Source organism: Panthera leo, chromosome E2 (genome assembly GCF_018350215.1).
Source record: "Panthera leo isolate Ple1 chromosome E2, P.leo_Ple1_pat1.1, whole genome shotgun sequence".
Classification (NCBI taxonomy): domain Eukaryota; kingdom Metazoa; phylum Chordata; class Mammalia; order Carnivora; family Felidae; genus Panthera; species Panthera leo.
Genome location: NC_056693.1, coordinates 4,428,414 through 4,443,636, shown reverse-complemented (window position 1 = coordinate 4,443,636; position 15,223 = coordinate 4,428,414). Strand labels below are relative to the sequence as shown.

The following is a 15,223-nucleotide window of genomic DNA, read 5'->3' as shown; positions in this document are numbered from 1 at the left end:
ACAGACTCCCCCCTCCCCCCACATTGGAGTCCCAAACGCTTAGACACTTCACTTCCTTGTTCTTCTTCCCCTCTCCATTTAGTGGTCTTATTTTTGCGGGTTTTGCAATAAGCATGAGCCAAAGAACAGAGGGAGGAGGGACTGAAAGTCCCTGTGTCACCTCAGAGAATGCACCCTTTTTTGAGTCAGACTACTGTTTGCCCTACCTGGGCACAAGCAACTTTGGGTAAGGCTGTAACCTCTGTAATGCTCAGCCAATGAGGAACCAGGGGAGGGACTTACCTGTAGTGCTCAGCCAATGAAGAATCAGGGGAGGGACTTGCATGCTAGGAGATAAACTGTCTGCTGTGACTATGCCCTGTGTGCCTATCCCGCAGAAACCACTCTTGCAAGAACATTGAGTGAAGCCTTTCTTCACTGTGATCTGAGTCTCCTTATCCCTCCTTTGATTGGGTTGACGGGCTTATTTCTCACACCATCCAGGAATTTCCTAGAAACTTGTTCTGGGAAGAGTTTTGAGACACTCACCACTGAGCAGATCTGGTTGATCTATGGCGCTTTTTTTTTTTTTTTTAAGAGATCTGCTATCATTTTTCTATTCCTTTTTTTTCCACTTTCACTTTAGGCCACAAAATCATACCATTTCTATTATTTGTGATGAGCTGGGGGACAATAGAAGTGTTCGAACTTAACTTATCCTAATAGTAAGGCAATGAAGTGCAATGGAAGGCTGAATGCTAACTGTAAATTTTTTTTGTAACATAACATTTCAAACCTGCTTAAATCCAGAGAGATTTTCTTATTACACAATTTGATTTGCACAGCAATAAAAAATTAAATATATAACAATACAGATGAAGAAACAAGAACTTAATTTGTAGGGAAATAATTATTAGATACATAAAGTACACATAGTGAAAACAGGTCACAGTAAAGTGAGACGTCATTTTGCTCGGTCACTAAAGCTCCTGACACGTCCAATATCATACCATCAAATTTATCGTTCTTGCTGATAGAGCAGAACACAAAACAAATATGGATCCCAGAGCTGACTTTCAGAGTTTCCAGCATAGATAACTCACTACAGTGATCCAATTTGGAAATCAGTTGGGACCAATAAATCACTGCATGAAGGAGTGAATGAGGTCCTTTATCCTTAATGTCACCAGCTAGGATTATTATGTCTCTTGGATTTTGTTGAAAGGATTTCGTATTTTCTCAAATACTGAAGAGAAATATATTTCACCTCTGAGCCCTACACTATCATTTATGTGCTTTAGTCTTGAATATAGAAGAATAATGAATTTTAAATTTTATTTTATACATTTATATAGTCTAGATGGTATTGGCCTGAGGAATATAACTGCCCAAGCTGTACAACATTCAATCTTAAAAATAGGGCACCTGGGTGGTTCGGTTGGTTAAGTGACTCGATTTTGGCTCAGGTCATGATCTCAGGGTGCTGTGAGATTGAGCCCTACATCAGATTCTCTCAGCCCCTTCCTCCCCCCTCTAAAAATAAATATTAAAAAACTTAAAAAACTAAAAATAATGGGGTGCCTGTGTGGTTCAGTCAGTTAAGCGTCCAACTTCAGCTCAGGTCATGATCTTGCGGTTTGTGGATTCAAGCCCTGCATCAGGCTCTGTGCTGACAGCCCAGAGCCTGGAGCCCGCTTCAGATTCTGTGTCTCCCTCTCTCTCTGCCCCTCCCCTGTTAGTGCTCTCTCTCTCAAAAATAAACATTAAAAATTTTTTTCAACTAAAAATAATTCTAAAAACAAAAATAGATTCAAGAGAAGTTACTAGGAAATGCTGACATACTATATATATATATGTATATATATATATATATATATACAAATTTTTAGTTTGCTATATCCCATTATATGGAGGAGCAAATGTAATGCGTTTATAAAGGAAGGGGTTTTTTAGGACTCAAATATTAATTTGTAACCCTTTTGCATTTGTTCTGAAATAGACACACCAGAAAGGTCACCTTCCCAAAATTGTGTCTGTTTGGCCTCAACCTACAAATATGTACCTAAGCAAAACTTTAAGCCAGAAGGAATTGTTCTATTTTACAAGTACAAGATAAAATTTATAATTAAACTGTCACAAAACAAAACAAAACAAAAAAAAGATTTAAACGGACTATGCACCAAAAATTTAGTTTTAAGGAGACCAAGAAGGAAGATGCGAAATAACTTGACTATGGTGCTTTCATTGTCCAGTGAGAGAAATAAGGCATCGGACTGGAAAAACCTCTTTTGATAAACAGTTAGTATGTGATGACACCAGACATTTTTTATTAGAGTTTCATCATAAACTCATTTTGGTGAGGACTTGTACTCTTCTGGTTTCAGAATCTAAGAGGCTTTGTGGTTCTGGGTCTGTGCTTGTGTTGTTTCTTGACTGGCAATGGGGACTGTTTCTGATCTAACTCCCCATGTGCAGTCCATTAGCCGAATGTTACACAATAGGCTGGTGTTCAGTTAGGACTCTAATAAAGGATGATCATTTTCCTTTGTAATACTGCATGGCCGCAATACAATGTAGAGTCAGGAAAGAACAGATTGCAGGTCTGTGGCAGAGATGACTCTTCCTCTTAGAAATTTAAAAGTCTTTGGGCGCCTGGTGGCTCAGTTGGTTGGGCGACTGACTTCGGCTCAGGTCATGATCTCACAGTTTATGAGTTCAAGCCCTGTGTCGGGCTCTGTGCTGACAGCTCAGAGCCTGGAGCCTGCTTCAGATTCCGTCTCCCCCTCTCTCTGCCCCTCCCATGATCCTGCTCTGTCTCTGTCTCTCAATAATAAATAAATGTTTAAAAAAAAATCTTTTTAAAGAAATTTAAAAGTCTTGGCGTGCCTGGGTGGCTCAGCTGGTTAAGCATCCAAAATTGGCTCAGGTCATGATCTCACAGTCCATGAGTTCGAGCCCCACATTGGGCCCTGTGTTGGTGGCTCAGAGCCTGGAACCTGTTTTAGATTCTGTGTCTCCTTCTCTCTCTGCCCCTTCCCCCTTGTGCTCTGACTCTCTCTCTCTAAAATAAACATTAAAAAAAAAAAAAAGAAATTTAAAATTCTTCAGTCTTGCCAATGTAAATGCTTGGTGCATTCTGTAGATGAGATTCTGAATGAATCCCAAGACAAAGGACATTAGCTCTTCTCATTAGACAGGGACAGAGTCAACAGCACCCAGCAGTCATCCCACAGGGATTCCCATTCATGTCACAAATAATTTAGTTACTCTCTCAGGGGAACCATAGAAGAATCAGCCACTTAACATGCTGAGCACTTTGAATTTAGGCAGGCTAAGTGCAGAGAAAACCAAGACACAAAATATAATGAACCAATTCCAGGAGCAAATTTTTGCAGCAGCAACATCACTCTAGTTAGCACATTCATTCACAGCTAAAACCCCTTAGGTAGTGTTGAGCACCTAAACCCACTAGGAATCAAATCACTAAAATGGGGAAAAGGATGGAGACAATTGTTGGAGACCTTCCAACAATCTGGTGGGACTCGTGTTTAATACACATGGAGAACATGTTTGGAATATCTAAAGAGTTATACTAAGGATGATTTGAATGCTCAAGTGGCCTGAATGAGGACCCTTTAAATACTTAATGTGTGTACTTATGCATCCACCTCCAGAGCCCATCTATCAACTAAACAAATCGAGTGGGACACATATATTGACTGCTTCTTGTAAGTTTAAAAAAAACAAAACAAAAAAAAAAAAAAAAAAACCACTAACAAGATAGTATCAATGCAGTAAACAAATAAGGAACCTTCTGAAATCGTGGCAAAAACTGAGCTCAAAAAACCAACTCCTCTAGAAGTACTTCCTACTGCTCCACCATGTTTTTCTACTTGAAATGGAATGCCAAGAAATGAGGCATTTAAGTCAAATCCTGTCGGAGAACAAGGATTCTTGTTGCCTCAAAGATCCTTCTAGCTGGACTAAGAATCAAATTGACATGAGACAGGTTAACAGACCATCAAATTTAATAGGTGTATATACACGGAATCCACATAGAGGTAGAAATTCCAAAGACTGTCAGGCAAGATGAGGCACATATGTCATCCAGAACTAAGGAAAAGGGGGTAGGCGCCTGGAGCTTCCTAGGAAAGGAATGCACTTCACAGGGTGGTAAGAGTATATATTTGGTAACTAGAGGTTTGTCCTACCTCACAGATGTGTCACTCAGATAAACTTTATCTTGGTTAATAACTCTTACTGTGGGAAAAGCCATAGAACTTAGACTCTTCTGTGTGGTTAAGGGAGGGGGAAAGTTCTCGAGCCCACAAGTTCAAAGTACCTTCACCTCAAATTATCAATGGGACAAAGTGGCATATTGTGGCTGAGAGGAGGGGTGGGGGCAGGCGGAGCAGGTTGTCCTAAACCACTTCAGTTCCCCCATCTGCAACTTCTATGGTAGTTCGCATATTAAAACTTGACCTGGTAGATTTTTCATGCCCTCGATCTAGTACTTTAGTCCTGACAATAGGTCAGTTTAATTAGTCAAGGAAGTTTCACGAGGCAAGGATTCAGCTGTATTTTCAAACTAAGTCTTGTAGTTTCAAGTAATGTTATTAAATGAGGCATTTATATGAGAACAAATGAACTATTGCTAATAGTCACTGAGAATTTCTGAATTCTGGAGGAATCCCGTAGGGAGAAAAGATAAATGTTTCAATTTGTTTACAAGGTAGGTTTTGTGAAAATCCTGCAAGTCAGTTAAGAGAAAATGTTTGCTTAAATCTGCAAAAAACGCAACTATTTTTTAAAGGTTTTATTTAAATTCCAGTTAGTTAACATACACTATATTAGTTTGAGGTGTACAACAGTGATTGTATAATTCCATACAACACCCAGTGCTCAACACAAGTGCGCTCCGTAACTCCCACCACTTATTTAACCCGTGCCCCCACCCACCCACCTCTATTCTGGTAATCATCAGTTTCTTCGATATAGTTAAGTCTATTTTTTGATTTGCTTCTTTTTTTCCCCGTTTGCTTGTTTCTTTATCACACACGAGTGAAATCAGATGGTAGTTCTCGGAATTTTTTCGTTTATACAATACTCTACCTCCATCCAGGTCAGTGCAAATGTCAAGATTTCATTGCTTTTTATGGCTGGGTAATATTCCGTTGTGTACATAGACGGCATCTTTCTTATTCGTTCGTTAGTCAGTGAACACTTGTGCTGGACTGTTTGAATCAAAAATGCTCACTGCCACTAATTCTCCAACTTCAACAATTCTGTGCCTTGGAAAGAGAACACAGAACTATACTCATCATGGGTTGACTGAAGACAGGAAGGTCCCTCACAGCAATGCATCAGCTTCCCTAAAACGTCACCCAGGTAGAGTGGATCTAACCATAAATGGGCTTATATACCTGGGATATTAGTGCTTTGATGAGACCAACCACAGCCCATGACTTGCTGATCCTATTAGTGTCCAGAAGGCTTCTTCATCGCCAAAATTTACTCTTATATGTGACATTTTACAGCTAGGCCCACACCTGTGCACCATTCATTACCCCCTCCTCCATCCACTGTCACTGATCTATGTCTGGGCAATCACAGTAATCGCCACACAAAATCTGTTCTTCAGTAACACACAATTCGACTGAATCATGAAGATAAAAGATGAATTCCTTAATCCTCAGAAACTCACCCCATTTCCAAAATCCTCATCTCTGTGACATTTACTCATTAGATGACACCACCAAGAGCTGCCTATGACTTTGGTGACAAAAGGGAGCCACCTCCAGTTCCCTTCCCACATTGAAAGGGCTCCTCACATATTCATTTCATACGTCATATCTCTCTAAAGATGGTGCCATGGTCACGTTTTACTTATATTCTCATTCCACATCCCAGTGCTAAATGTCTGAATTAATACTGTGTCCCACTGGGGGCACCTGGGTGGCTCAGATGGTTGAGCAACCGACTTCGGCTTAGGTCATGATCTTGCACTTTGTGAGTTTGAGCCCCGCATCGGGCTCTGTGCTGACAGCTCGGAGCCTGGAGCCTGCTTTGGATTGTTTCCCCCTCTCTACTCCTCCCCTGCTCACGCTGTCTCTCTCAATGATGAATAAACATTAAAAAAATAATTTAATAATAAAAAAAAAAAAATACCGTGTCCCACTGGCCAAACATCTCTATGATCGCATTTAGGATTTCAGTGAGGACATTCTAGCCGCCAACACAGGCAGAAAATGTTTTTGATGCCTATGTAGCTGGAAACAAAAATGAGGAAAAACAGAACTGGAGATCTAGAGATAACTAGGAAATAAAACAAAATAGAAGCTTTATTTTTTGAAATGCAGAGAGTCAGTTGTGTAACTCAAGCGTCTTCTCTCCACAGCCAGAATTTATGCCAATTCTTCATCCTGTTTTCTAGCTCTTACCTGGGGCTATATCACTCCCATTGGAATGTTTCCCTACTTATGGGTATCTACTACTCAACCCGTATTGTCATACATACATGCTTACTTCACGTTAAGTATCAAAACAACATTCCCCCCTTATGACTGGGGGCACATACCTTTATTTGGGGCCATAATGTGGTGCTTTAGAGTCCCTGCACAAGGTCCAGATTGGGTCATTGACTACAATAGGTTTAGGTAAATTCTGTGGGAATCTTCTCTAAGCAACACACAAGGGGAAAAGTTGGGGGGGGGGGGGTGTAAGTTATATCAGAAGTTACACTAAGGGGTCGCCTGAGTGACTCAATCCGCTAAAGGACTCAGATCATGATCATAAGGCTTGTGAGTTTGGCCCAGGTTGGGTGCTGCCCTGCTGGCAGAGCCTGCTTGGGGTTTTCTGTCTCCGTCTCTCTCTGCCCCTCACCCTCTCTCTCTCTCTCTCTCAAAATAAATAAATAAACAATAGAAAAAAAAGTTATACTAACTTGTGACTCTACAGGGTTGTTATCTACGGACCATACTAGTGAGAAAAGGCCGGTGTTAGTTCAAGTCCCTGTGAAACTACTGGCTATACAAAATGGCTGCCAAGTGGCACCAACATGGAGTCCTTGAGCTAAACGGTCTATAATACCTCTATATAATCTATACTATATCCGTGTACTATCCCACTAGTCCCGAAAAGGAGAAAATGATACAATTGAGAAACTAGGGAAAAAATAATCACACATTATTTAAACTTTAAAGCCACTGAGAAAATGGATTTCTAGGTGTATTATTCCACTCCATTACAAATACGTGATAGATATCATCAGTTTCCTACAACCTCAAATAAAAATGAGATAGGGTAACATTGGTGGTGGGATAATACTTCATTCATTACACATCCATGCGAACACGTTAAAAACCATTATGTTTTAGTAACTAAAATATATTAAGTTCACAAATAGACTAAGTAATGCATTCCAAATCCACTCTATAACCCTTCTTCAAAATACAGAATACAGGCATTCAAAAAGCATTGGTCTCCTGATATAATGATGTGGAAATAGTACTTTCCATAATTTTCAGGCCTGAGGTCCTTCTTAAAAAATGTCTATCTAAAAATCATATGCCGTATGGGGGAAGCATTTGCTATCCTTTCTGACATCTGCGAGGATTGATCCATTTCAACCACATCAACTGACATTCTCTACATCGAATTTTAGCTGTTATGAAGATACACCAGTATTTTACAAGACTGCCATGTCTTTTTTCTTAAAGACCAGTTGGTAAAATAAAAAATACTTATCATATTCGGGAAATGTTTTACTTTGAATAAATGGAGAAGATTGATGTTCTGAACACCTATCTCATTATAAGCATAAATAGCATCTCCATTTAGATTTTCTTCATATTGTACCTCAGACTGTCCTCCATCTTCCATGAAAATTTAGGTATGCAGGAGTCCCACCTAATGAAGGACATCTCATATCTTTGATGCATCAACAATCAGCCACATACTTTCACACACCCACTAGGAATGAATGAATTCTGCGATTTGAGAGTAGAAATACAATAATACTTGCTAGTCAAATATCTCAGGGTCAATGTAAGAAAAAAAAACACATTGAAATTAATTATACCTATGCAAAAATCCATCCACTTAAGCTTTTGAAGCATATTAGCATATATATTATCTAAGTGTTTAGCTTTGTATTTTTACTTATAATGAGTATTTTGATGTAATGTCTAAATAGGCTGACATAATGCTTGCCACTTGATTTGTCACCTCTATTGATATTTGATATTCAATTAAATATTTTCCTAAATATTTATATCTTTCAAGTCACTTTCCTCTATGCACTCTGGTGTTTGCTAAAATGTACATTAAAATGAAGGTCTTTGCTCATTCATTACATTTTCAGGGATTGAATCTGGTGTGCATTTGGATTCCGGTTAAAGGCACTGCAACTCTCTCTACATGTTACGGTTTCTAAACTGTTTAGATAGCTATGATGTTGAACAAATTGTGAGTTTCGGCTACAGGATTGCCACATTCTTTACTTTTGTAATGTTTCTCCTCAGTATAAAGTCTGTGATGCTCAGTAGGGTTGAGCCTAAAAGTCTTACCAGATTCTTTACATTGGTAAATTTTTCCTCCAGTATTCTGTGATATTGAATGAGGCTTGACCTCTGATTAAAGGGCTTGCCAAATTCTTTATATTTGCAAACTCCTCTCCAGTATAACTTCTCTGTTCAGGAGTCAGGGTTTAGCATTGCTTAAAGGTCAGGCTACATTCTTGACATTTGTATGGTTCCTCTCCAATAGAATTCTCTGATGTGGAGTAAGGGCTGAGAAGTCCTTAATAGTTTTCTCATTCTTTAGATTTGTAAGGTTTGCTCCAGTGTGAATTGTGATGATGAGTAAAGGTTAACCAGAGATTAAGTGTTTTGCCACATTCTTTACTTTGGTAACGTTTCTCCTAAGTGTGTATTCTGTGATGTTGAATAAGATGTGAATACTGGATAAAGGTGTGGCCACATTCTTCACATTTGTAAGGTTTCTCTCCAGTATGAATTCTGTGATGTCGAGTAAGGTTTGAGTGCCTGTTAAAGGCCTGGCCACATACTTTACATTTGTAAGGTTTCTCTCCAGTATGGACTCTGTGATGACGAGTAAGGTATGAGTGCCTGTTAAAGGCCTGGCCACATTCTTTACATTGGAAAGGTTTCTCTCCTGTATGAATTCTGTGATGCTGAGTAAGGTTTGAGTGTCTGTTAAAGGCCTGGCCACATTCTTTACATTGGAAAGGTTTCTCTCTAGTATGGATTCTGTGATGTTGATTAAGATGTGAGTGCTGGTTAAAGGCCTGGCCACATTCTTTACATTTGAAAGGTTTCTCTCCAGTATGAATCCTGTGATGTCGAGTCAGGTTGGAGTGCTGGTTAAAGGACTGGCCACATTCTTTACATTGGTAAGGTTTCTCTCCAGTATGGATTCTGTGATGTTGGGTAAGGTATGAGTGATGGTTAAAAGCTTGGCCACATTCATTACATTGGTAAGGTTTCTCTCCCGTATGAATTCTGTGATGTTGAGTAAGGTTTGAGTGCTGGATAAAGGCTTGGCCACATTCTTTACATTGGTAAGGTTTCTCTCCAGTATGAGTTCTGTAATGGTGAGTAAGGGTTGTGTGCTGCCTAAAGGCCTTGCCACATTCTTTACATATGTAAGGTTTCTCTCCAGTGTGAGTTCTGTAATGTTTACTAAGGATTGAGTGCCATTTAAAGGTCTTGCCACATTCTTTACATTGGTAAGGTTTCTCACCTGTATGAACTCTGTAATGACCAACAAGGGTTGCATGCTGGGTAAAGGCCATCCCACATTCTTGACATTTGTACGGTTTTTCTCCAGTATGGATTCTGTGATGTTCAGTAAGATGTGAGTGCCTGGTAAAGAGTTTTCCACATTCATTACATTTGTAAAGATTCTCTCCAGTATGAATTCTGTGATGTTGAGTAAGGCTTGAGTGGTGGATAAAGACCTTGCCACATTCGTTACAAATGTAACTTTTCTCTCCAGCACCAATTGTCTTATGTATATACAGTCTTGATGACTGACTATACATGTTCCCAGGTTTATTACGTCTGTATGAGTTTTTTCCCACATGCATTCTCTGATGATCCATAACATTGGAGGTCTGGTTAAGAGCTTTGTCACATTCATTATATTTATAAGGATTCTCTCCCATATGCATACTCTTATGTATAATGAGGTTGGAGCCTTGATAAAAGACTTCCCATTTATTACACTCAAAATGGTTCTCTGGAAAATGAGTAATCAGATGTTTATTAACATTTGACCCCTGGATAAATATCTTCTCAGATTCACTGTATTGAGCAATTATGTTTTCATTGAAAATGCTCTGGTAGTTTTGCAGGGTTGACTCCTCGGTGAAGGAACTCTCAAACTGATACCACATAGCGCTTTTTTCTTCATTTTTAAATCCCTGATTTTCAGAAATATTGGACTGAAAGGTCAATGCAAACCTATTTTCAAAATGGTTCAAATAATTATTTTCGGCCTGGACTAGGTAATTTTCCAGATTTTCCAAATTTGGATTCTGCACATACGTATCTTTGATCATTGGATTTGAACCATTGCTTACAGAAACACAAGGCTTTGCAGAAGTAGTTGACTTAAAAAGGGATGTCGTCCAGAATGTTTTATATCCTTCACCGTCTGGGGCGGTGAGATTCTCATAATGGGCAGTTATCTCTGTTTGGATACGTCCTTCATATCTCGGATGCTCTGCACTCTCTCCATCATTGTCCCAGTCTATCATTAAGTGTAAATTCTCAAGGGCACTCTGTTTATATCTACCCAGTGACACATTCTGAAAACAAGATTCTATGCACGGCTTTGGCAGCAAGCTCTGGGTGTCATTTGAAGATACGGCTGAAAGAGATCAAATAACAGAAAAATAAAATCATTTTTATCCAACTACTGTCAGATAAATACACTGACGAATTCTAACATGCAAAATTAAAACCGATCGGAGAGGGGCGCCTGGGTGGCCCAGTCGGTTAAGCGTCCAACTTCGGCTCAGGTCATGATCTCACAGCTTGTGGGTTCGAGCCCCACGTCGTGCTCTATGCTGATGGCTCAGAGCCTGGAGCCTGTTTCAGATTCTGTGTCTCCCTCTCTCTCTGCCCCTCCCCTGTTCATGCTCTGTCTCTCTCTGTCTCAAAAATAAACGTAAAAAAAAAAAATTTTTTTTAAATAAAATAAAAAAAAAATAAAATCGATCAGAGAACTTCAGCAAGACGGTTGAGAAGCAATCATCAGGACCTCATTCTGCCGGCACACAGAAATTTGCATAGAACGTGCTGACCACGTAGCCTAAGAGATCATTCTGGAGTACACGTCCCTTTTCTATATGCCAAAAAGTCAGAAGTACCGTTTGAGAACAAAATTAGCAGAAGGAAGGAAATCTAAACATCAACCACAAATGAACAAAACAGGGTATAGCAAAAAGTAGACAGTGCCAACAAGAAAAGGAGCTGGTGTTCAGAAAAGATCAACAAACGTGACAGACCTGTAACTAAATCAGGGAAGAAGGACAGAGAAGACCAAGTACAATCAGAAGTGAAAGCAGACACATTAAAACTGATATGACAGAAACAAAAATAATTATAAGAGGTGACCATGCCCACAAATAGGTATCCAAAAAAAAAAAAAAAAAAAAAAAGAACCTGTGTGTATGGGGTGCCCGAATGACTCAGTTGGTTAAACATCTGAAATGGCTGAGGTCAACATCTCAGGGTTGTGAGACAGAGGCCCACTTGGGGCTGCCTGAGGAGTGTGGAGTCTGCTTAAGATGCTCTCCCTCTATCTCTGCCCCTCCCCTGCTCTCCCACCCCTGTACTTTCTCACTCTAAACAAAATTAAATTAAATTAAATTGACTTCTGGGGAGCCTGGGCAGCTCAGGCAGTTTAATGTCTGACTCGGTTTCAGCTCAGGTCATGATCTCACAGTTTGAGGAGTTCCAGCCCCATGTTGGACACCATGTTGACAGTGTGGAGCCTAGTTGAGATTCTCTTGTCTTCCTCTCTCTGCTCCTCCCCAAGTTGCACTCTCTTTCTCTCTCAAAATAAATAAACTTAAAAAAAAACTTACTTGTAAAAAAATAAGTATAAATTTCAAAAGGTGTTACATACCTGACTCCATCATGGAGAAATATATAAAAATAAAATAAAATAAGAAATATATATATAATTTTTGAGACAGGGACAGAATGCGAGCTGGGGAGGGGCAGAGAGAGAGAGGGAGACACAGAATACAAATCAGGCTCCAGGTTCTGAGCTGTCAGCACAGAGCCCAACATGGGGCTCAAACCCACGGACCGTGAGATCATGACCTGAGCTGCAGTCGGACGTTTCACTGACTGAGCCACCCAGGCACCCCTATATATATATTAAAAAAAAAAAATCTCAACCTGCCAACAGCTAAGTAGATTAGATTGATAAAGAAATTTTATTTTTCTTTTAAGCTTATTTGAGAGGGAAAGGAAAGTGGGGGGGGGAGGGGGCAGAGAGGGAGGGAGAATTTCAAGCAGGCCCCAGGTTGTCAACGCAAATCCTGATGCAAGGCTCGAACCCAGGACTCGAGATCATGACCTGAGCTGAAGTCTGATACTTAACCAACTGAGCCACCCACGAGTCCTACTAAAGAAATTTCTACAAACTTTCAACAATGAAAGGTCCTCTGCCAGATGATTCATTTAATGAGAAACAGATGAAACAATGAGAAAGTGCTTCCAATCTCCTCCAACATTTCCAAGAAGTGAAGATAAATTATCAAAACACTCTCTGTGACAGGACAATCACCTGGTTATCAAAGCCAAAGGAAGACACAAGTACACAAGAGTACAAAGTACTACCTGTGAGGAATATTCAATAAAGTCCACAATAAATTAAAGCAAAATGAATCAAAAGCACACTTCGATATTTTACAACATAATCAAGTGGGAATTCTTCCTGTAACTCAGGGGTGTTTCAACTTACAGAAATCAAGAAATTTAAGACTGCACATTAACCAAGAGAAAATCAAACAGGACATGATGCTCTTAATTGTCGCAGAACAAGAGTGTGTGAGCATATTGGAAAGCGTTTCATGATTTACAACACTCAATAGTAGGAACAGAAGGAAACTACCTCAGCCTAATAAAGAACACAAATGTACAAAAGTTGAAATCTAACATATTCAAAGATAAAAGACTGAAAGTTTCTCCTGCGTGATCATAAACAAGGTAAGGAAGCGACTTCACCACTTCCATCGGACAAAGTACTGGAATATTCTAGTCAGAACAGTTAGGCAAGAAAACATACAAAAAAGGAATCCAATATAAAAAAACTATCTGTTCACAGATGACATGATCTAAGAAAATCCTCAAGAATCCTTATTTCTTTTTTCTGTTATTTTATTTTTTTGGTCATTCCTTGTATTGTTTATTTCTGCTAATTTTCCCTGCTAGGAAATCCATTTTCAAACTTTTTTATGCTATAAATGCTTATGTTAAGAAAAATTTCAGCAGCACCTGGGTTCAGTCAGTTAAGCGTCCAACGTCAGCTCAGGGCATGATCTCAGTTCATGAGTTCGAGTCCTGCTCCCTGCTGACAGCTGGGAGCATGAAGCCTGCTTCAGATTCTGTCTGTGTCTCCCTCTCTCTCAATCTATCCCTCCCCAGCTTGCGTGCTCTCTCTCAAAAATGAACAAACATTAAAACAAAAAAAGAAAAATTTCAGATAAACAACTTAACACTACACTACAAGGAAGTAGGAAAAGAACAGAGCTGAGATTTAGTAGAGGAAGGAAATGACAAAGAAAAATTAAAAATAAATAGAGATCAGAATAAGCAAAAACATAAGACTGAAAGTAACACAATTTCCATCAAAATCCCAACGCCATTTTTGGCAGGAAGATCAAAGTCTGTCCTAACATTTATATGGATTTTACAGAATGACACATACACAGAGCAATCCTGAAAATACATCGAGATCATGTTGCTGGCAGCACACTTCCTGATTGAAAGCAACTACAAATCCGTAGCTATAAAAATAATGAACTACAAACATAAAGAGAAGCATACAGTAACGGAAACACGTAGGTGAGTCACATGCGTACTTCTCCAGTGTTAACGTGTATGAGAACAAAGTGGCAATCTTGTTAAAATTCATATTCTGCTTTGGATTTTTGTAGGTGGGTTCCAAGTCTCCACATTTCTTATAAGCTTGAAAGTGATGCCAACCTTTGGCTCAAGAGCCATATTTTTGTTTTTTTTTTTTTTTTAATTTTTAACGTTCATTCATTTTTTGAGAGAGAGAGGCAGACAGAGCATGAGTGGGGGAGGGGCAGAAAGAGAGAGACAGAGTCCAAAGCAGGCTCCAGGCTCTGAGCTGTCAGCACAGAGCCCAACGCAGGGCTTGAACTCATGAACCACGAGATCATGACCTAAGCCAAAGTCGGATGCTTATCGGACTGAGCCACCCAGATGCCCCAAGAGCCACAGTTTTAGGTTCCAAAAATAAACATAAAAAAAGAAGAAATCGTGGATGACTGTGAACTTAAAGACTATTGTAGAAATTACAAGTTTTTTTGGTTTTTTTTTTTGAGACAGAAAGAGACAGAGTATGAACGGGGGAGGGTCAGAGAGAGGGAGACACAGAATCTGAAACAGGCTCCAGGCTCTGAGCTGTCAGCACAGAGCCCAATGCGGGGCTCAAACTCACAGACCGCAAGATCATGACCTGAGCCGAAGTCGGACGCTTAACCAACTGAGCCACCCAGGTGCCCCTAGAAATTACAACTTCTAATGTCGAGAACAGAAACAATGGTTCTCGAACATTTCCTACACACTGCATACCATTATAACACTTTTTCATAAACGTACCCATGAATCCACAGTAACCTATGAGAACTGTTCATCTTTCAAAAGACTCTCTTGACAAAACTTCAGTAATAGCAGAACCTGAGTTTTAGCCCAGACTACCTGCCTGTGAATTCACCTAAGAGAAACACGCAGACCGTTGTACAGACACAACCTTCAAGGAGATTCACAGGTTTCAGAGTGACTGTGGGAATGGAAACACAATTAAACCACAGAACTCATCCACTACAAGAGGTAATTGAGGATAAAACATAAAACACAAAAATTCCAAATTTCAAGAAAGGAATAAAAATGGGGTGCCTGGGTGGTTCAGTTACAGCTCAGGTCACAACCTCACGGTTCGTGAGTTCAAGCCCCCA

General features: G+C 39.6%; 1 protein-coding gene across 10 annotated transcripts in view; it reads right to left on the bottom strand.

Annotated features, from left to right (window-relative positions):
- Nucleotides 1-4,898: 4,898 nt before the first annotated feature.
- Nucleotides 4,899-15,223, bottom strand: part of LOC122207961 (zinc finger protein 708-like) — a 78,773-nt gene continuing 68,448 nt past the window's right edge. For all 10 annotated transcript variants that reach the window (XM_042918405.1, XM_042918409.1, XM_042918404.1 and 7 more), the window contains 2 exons: nucleotides 8,547-10,872; nucleotides 4,899-5,270 (listed from right to left, as the gene is read on the bottom strand). In XM_042918405.1, coding sequence (XP_042774339.1) covers nucleotides 8,900-10,872 — 1,973 coding nt within the window. In that variant the 3' untranslated portion in view covers nucleotides 4,899-5,270; nucleotides 8,547-8,899. The remainder of the gene's footprint in view (nucleotides 5,271-8,546; nucleotides 10,873-15,223) is intronic.